Genomic DNA, 7178 nt, shown 5'->3' with positions numbered 1-7178 from the left:
TGACCGAAATAAGAATACAATGAGACGAAATTATATTTGTTTCTTTCCCTGTATTACAACAAATAATCTATATTTAGTATATTATATATAATATGTATTGTTTATAGTAGACTTTTGTTAAAAGATGGGGCCCAAATGGCAAGTCGGCCGGAAAAAAAACGAAAAAAGCCGGAAGATTTACATCCCTGTACAGGAGAAGTTTGGCTTAATTGGTGGGTACATTTGTCTGGTTATAGAGAAATCTCTCCTCGACTCTTGAAGAAACTGAACAAGGGGAAAAAATTTACCTTCGATTTTCTCAAAACAGCATTTTTCCGGATAGCCCCCTTGTGCTTAAAAGCAACCAATTCTACCTACGACTGCCCATTTTCTTTTTCTTCTTTTTCAAAAACAAACCAAACAAATTTCCCACCTTTTGTAGTTAAAGTCGTAGTCCCCTGTGATGGCCAGAGATATAATATAAATGACCACAGAAATTCTACCCTCGACTTTCATTTTCTTTTTCTAAAAAAACCAAAAAAAAAACCAAACAAATTTCCCACCTTTAGGAGTCAAAGTCGTAATCCCCTGTGATGGCCAGAGATATAATATAAATGACCACAGATAATTCTACCTGCGACTTTCATTTTCTTTTTCTTAAAAAACAAACAAAAAAACCAAACAAATTTCCCACCTTTAGGAGTTAAAGTCGTAGTCCCCTGTGATGGCCAGAGCTATATAAATGACCATAGACATGCACTGAAAATTCTACCTGCGACATTCTTTTTCTTACTTTTTAAAAAATCCAAACAAATTCCTCACCTTTTGTAGTTAAAGTCGTAATCCCCTTTGATGGCAGGAGATATATAAAGGACCATAGACGTGCACAAAAATTCTACCTGCGACCTTCTTGTTCTTCTTTAAAAAAAAAAAACCCAAACAAATTTCCCACCTTTTGGAGTTAATGTCGTAATCCCCTGTGATGGCCAGGGATATATGAGAGGCAGCGTGGTGGAATCAGGTTCTCGTCAAAATAATCAAATTGAGGAAACTTGCATTTTTCCACAGGTTTGTGCATTTTTATCAAATTTTTGTTTTTTGGCTCAACACCTTTCATGCCCATTAAAGAACTCATTTCTGTGTGGATTTTTCAGGAATAACGTCGATTAAAGGCACAAAAAATGCAAATTTTCAGTCACCACGGACTCTTCAAATAAGGGAATAACTAATCTTTGGCCGTCTTTTTTTCACTAATTTTACCTCTGAAAACAGGTGACCCTCACCTCTTTCATTCTCAAATATCTCAACTTGTATTTAAAATAAATGGATATTTCTTTCATCCAAAGAAAGACAAGTGAAAAAACTTCAAGATGATACCAATAACTCTACATGCCCAAAAATTGACGAGAGCCTGGTTCCACCACGCTGCCTCACAATATAATTGACCACAGATAATTCTACCTGCGACTTTCATTTTCTTTTTCTTCTTTAAAAAAAACACCAAAAAACCCACCGAAAAACAACAAAACAAACAAACAAATTTCCCACCGTTTGTAGTTAAAGTCGTATTCCCCTGTGATGGCCAGAGATATATATAAATGACCATAGACATGCACAGAAAATTCTACCTGCGACTTTCTTCTTGTTCTTAAAAAAAACCAAAAAAACAACAAATTTCCCACCTTTTGGAGTTAATGTCGTAATCCCCTGTGATGGCCAGGGATATATGTGAGGCAGCGTGGTGGAATCAGGTTCTCGTCAAAATAATCAAATTGAGGAAACTTGCATTTTTCCACAGGTTTGTGCATTTTTATCAAATTTTTGTTTTTTGGCTCAACACCTTTCATACCCATTAAAGAACTCATTTCTGTGTGGATTTTTCAGGGAAAACGTCGATTAAAGGCACAAAAAATGCAAATTTCAGTCACCATGGACTCATCAAATGAGGGAATAACTAATCTTTGGCCGCCTTTTTTTCACTAATTTTACCTCTGAAAACAGGTGACCCTCACCTCTTTCATTCGCAAATATCTCAACTTGTATTTAAAATAAATGGATATTTCTTTCATCCAAATAAAGACAAGTGAAAAAACTTCAAGATGATACCAATAACTCTACATGCCCAAAAATTGATGAGAGCCTGGTTCCACCACGCTGCCTCACAATATAATTGACCACAGATAATTCTACCTGCGACTTTCATTTTCCTTTTCTTTAAAAAAACAAAAAAACAAAAACAAAATCAAATTTCCCACCTTTTGGAGTTAAAGTCGTATTCCCCTTTGATGGCCAGAGATAATAATAATAATAATAATGATAATGAAGATCATTTCTATAGCGCCCACTCCCGTGTAAACACAGCTCTAGGCGCTTTACATAAATGCATGTAAGAAAAATATTCATGCACGCGACACACACACACACTCACACTCATATACACACAAACACACACACATATACATATACACACACACAAACACACGCATACACACTCACGAATACATAACACGCACACATGTATGCCAAACACACACTCACACACACGTATACACACACGTATACACACACACACACATCTACTTGCTTATCGCACGCACACGATTACACATCGTCACGAAATGAGAATAAAATAATATATACACTGCAATTCACAAAATACATAAATGGATACATAGACATTTACATAACATTGTACTGAACATGAATCTACTGACTTAAAAAGGATGTCATTAAATGTGTCTTTAAAGATTTTTAAAATTTAGACTCAGATGTTGTATGTCTCAAGGGTTGGGGAAGAGAGTTCCAAACTGACGGAGCAAGGTGGGCGAACGATCTTTCGGCTAATTTTTTACCGCCTTTTCTAGGAACTCGTAAAAGATACTGGTCGCCTGATCTTAGTGATCTAGATGGAACATAAATCTGGATGAGATCACTAAGATATGAGGGAGCTTTGTTATTGACACATTTATGACATAATATTGCAATTTTATATGACATTCTAGCTGACACGGGAAGCCAATGCAACGTTCTTAACATGGGAGTAATGTGGTCCCTCTTCTTTTTCTTTAGTACAAGCCTAGCAGCATGATTTTGAAAACGTTGTAACTTGTGAAGAGAGGTATTTGGTAAGTTAGCTAGTAAAGCATTGCAATAATCGATGCGTGAAAACAAGAAAGATGACACGAGCGTTTTCAACGAGTGTTCGTTCAAAAACATAGACATATGACCAATTCTACGACCACAGATAATTCTACCTGCGACTTTCATTTTCTTTTTCTTCTTTAAAAACAAAACAAAAACAAAAAAAACAACAAAACAAACAAACAAATTTCCCACCTTTTGTAGTTAAAGTCGTAATCCCCTGTGATGGCCAGAGATATATAAATGACCATAGACATGCACAGAAAATTCTACCTGCGACTTTCTTGTTCTTCTTTAAAAAAACAAAAACCCAAACAAATTCCCCACCTTTTGGAGTTAAAGTCGTAATCCCCTGTGATGGCCAGAGCTTCGTTCCTCGTCTTCCAGAACATGAGGTCCACAAACACTTTCTTGTTCACCTGGGCGATGGCCGTGAACTGTCGCACCACAAAGCAGGCAAACTTGGACAGCTCCTTCAATCAGAATTGAAGAGAAACATCATCATCATCAACATTATCATGATCATCATCAACATTATCATCAACATTATCATCATCAACATTATCATCATCATCTGCATCATCATCAGAGCTGTATTTACACGGGAATGGGCGCCATAGAAATGATCTTCATTATTATTTTCATCATCATCATCATCAAGTGTCAGATCTGCGGCAGACATCAGCCATCATGGTTCTCAAATGAATGGTTTAATAAATGCACTTTCATAAACAAAAATCTACTTTTATTCTGAAAATCTTTATGCAAGTAATATAAAATTTAAATTCTCTCTCTCTCTCTCTCTCTCTAAATATATATAAGTATTTTCACAATTCTTATGCAGCCACAAAAAAATTTCCACTCGGACAAGAAAATATTTTTAGAAAAATGTGACATACGCATTTCTTGAACTGAACCATCGTGGTAAACTTCTAGGTCCAGGTAAACTTCAAGGTACATGTATACTTCTTGGTTGTTGGTTTTTTTTTAAAACACAGTACACACACACAAAAAAAGACAATAGATCTATAAAAAGAAATTGTGGTTAAAAAAAAAAAAAGTGAAATCTGGAGAAAAATTTATTTTTTTAAAAATCAGAAACATTTCGACCCCTGTCTACCTTGTATCTGGGCATCTTGGCAAACGGCCCATGCAGCAGCGAGCTGAAGGTTTTGAACACGGACGCTTGGAATAACATCCCGGTGTAGCCCAGGTCGTGAGAGACTCGGTGCATCATCTTGACCAGGCAGTGGTTCACCGAGTCGGAATTCTCCGGAAACTCGCAGAGCAGCGTGGCGTAAGTTTTGACGACGTCTTGGTGGGCAAAACTGTGAACAGTCGCAACCATGTTTTGTTTTGTGTGTGAAAAAAAGGTACGCTGCTAAATGTTTTGTTTTAGTAAGAGTTTTACGCCACTTGCAACAAAAGTGATATCAATTTCGAAGATTAGAGGGTTGTTTTTTTTGGTAAGAGTTTTAAGGCATTTGCAACACAATTAGGTGATATAAATGCTGAAGATTAGAGGTGCTAAAAGAGAGGAACAAACACAAAAGAGAAAGAAGACAGATAAGGACGATAGATGTTCTATAGGAAAGAAGGAGCAAACCAGACAGGAGCACCTTCCAACCACCCACTGTTATTAAGTGTCTTAGAAAAACGTGTTTTTTATTTAAAGTTTTAGTAGAGGTATTACTGCGCTTGCAACTGCATGAGGTCATATGAGCGCCAGAATATTAGAGGTGTTACAAGAGAGTAACAAACATAAAAAAGAAGGAAGAAAGATGAGGAATATAGATGTTTAATAAGAAAGGAAGAGCAAACCACACCAGAGCACCTTCTTCCAACCACCCTCTGGTATTAAAAGTCTTTAAAATGTGTTTAATGTCTTTTAGTAGAAGTTTTACAGCCCTTATAACACATATGTTTAAACATCTCGAGAAGAGACAGACAAAGAAATGAAGACATCAGACAATGAGTGGGCGTCAAATTGAGCGTGGAATACACACCAAGAGACAGCAAGGAAGGTGGTTTGGACACGTTATGAAAATGGGGCCACAGCAGCCAGCCTCAAAGGCCTAAAAAATGACATCCAATGGCTTCACGGCAAAAGGGAAACCAAGAAAAAGACGGAGGTGGAGGTGGTGGTGATGATGATATTGATGATGATGATGAACGATGATGATGATGATGATGGTGATGATGATGATGATGGTGATGATGTTGATGAGAGATGGATAGTGATGGATGGTGGTGATGATGATATTGATGATGATGATGAACGATGATGATGATGATAATATTGATGATGATGATGATGATGTTGATGATGATGATGATGGTGATGATGATGATGATGGTGATGATGAACGATGATGATGATGATGGTGATGATGTTGATGAGAGATGGATGGTGATGGATGGTGGTGATGATGATATTGATGATGATGATGAACGATGATGATGATGATGATGATAATATTGATGATGATGATGATGATGTTGATGAGAGATGGATGGTGATGATGATGATATTGATGATGATGAACGACGACGATGATGATGATGATGATGATGATGTTGATGAGAGATGGATGGTGATGATGATGATATTGATGATGAACGATGATGATGATGCTATTGATGATGATGATGATGATGTTGATGAGAGATGGAGGGTGATGTTGATGATGATGAACGACGATGATGATGATGATGTTGATGAGAGATGGATGGTGATGGATGGTGATGATGGATGGTGATGATGATGATGATGATGATGACGATGATGATGAATGAAGAAGCCCAAGAGGCGAAACGTAGAGTTGTGTCAATTAAACATATGTTAAACATTTTATATTTTCATATTATTTTGTCTGACAATTAAGCAAGACTCTCCCTCCGACTCCACTTTCCAAACAATGATAATAATTGTGATGAGGATGATGATGATGATGGTGATGATGAGAAGAAGGCAATACCATGTTCCTGAAGAAGCTAGAATTGGCAAAATGCCAAACGTCTAAGAACATCTGATTAAATAAATACGAAAAACTATATTTATGTCTTCGGTATTTTTCTCCTGTAAATCAATGATAATGATGATGGTGAAGATGAAAATTAAGATGATAATGACGATGACAACTATGAATATGACGATGATGATGATTATGATGATGATGTTGATGATAATGAATGTGAATATGATTATGATGATAATAATGACGATGAATATGAATATGATGATGATGATGATGCAGAGACATTTTGTTAGATCTGGACAAGAAGACCCCCCTCCAGTGAGACACTGTTTCACATCCCCGTCCACTATTTCCCCCTGCTCACTCAGAGATAAACAGCTTGAAGTCAAACTCCTGCTCCGACGTCCTCACTTCCTCCATCTCCTCCTCCTCCACTGGGAATGAGACAAACAACACGTCAACAACAAAACTAGCATAATAATAATAATAACGATAATAATCATGATGACAATAATAATAATGATGGTGATGATAATAATGATAATGATAATAATAATAATAATGATGATGATAAAAATAATTATGATGATAATAATAATGATGATGATGATAATGATAATAATAATGACAATAATAATAACGATAATAATAATCATTATAATTATTATCATAATAATAACAACAACAATACTAATAATGATGATAATGCAACTACTCTATGAATATGATAATAATGATAATACAACTGCTACTAATAATAATAAATAATAATAACAATGATGATGATGATAATGCAACTACTCTACTACTTATAAGAATATGATAATTATAAAACAACTGCTACTACTTATAGTAATCAATAATAATAACAATGATGATGATGATAACCATAATGCAACTGCTGTTACTTATAAGAATACAAGAACAATAATAATAGAACTGCTACTACTCATAATAATATTTGCAGTTATGTGTAGTGCGTATCCATGTACCACTGTAGGCTCTATTGGCTATACGACTATTGTTAGAGAGAGGGGGAGACGGAGAGAGAGAGGGAGAGAGAGAGGGGGAGGGAGAGAG

At 35.9% G+C, this 7178-nt stretch overlaps 1 protein-coding gene across 1 annotated transcript in view; it reads right to left on the bottom strand.

Moving 5' to 3' along the window:
- Window positions 1–7178, bottom strand: part of LOC101860103 (protein timeless homolog) — a gene marked incomplete in the record, with an annotated part of 107984 nt that overhangs the window by 20077 nt on the left and 80729 nt on the right. The window contains 3 exon segments of the mRNA XM_013083236.2: window positions 3448–3593; window positions 4241–4448; window positions 6463–6532. Of these exon segments, the coding sequence (XP_012938690.1) occupies window positions 3448–3593; window positions 4241–4448; window positions 6463–6532 (424 nt within the window).

The sequence above is a fragment of the Aplysia californica genome, unplaced genomic scaffold (assembly GCF_000002075.1).
Source record: "Aplysia californica isolate F4 #8 unplaced genomic scaffold, AplCal3.0 scaffold00220, whole genome shotgun sequence".
Classification (NCBI taxonomy): Eukaryota; Metazoa; Mollusca; class Gastropoda; order Aplysiida; family Aplysiidae; genus Aplysia; species Aplysia californica.
This window is presented reverse-complemented; position numbering and strand designations above follow the sequence as displayed.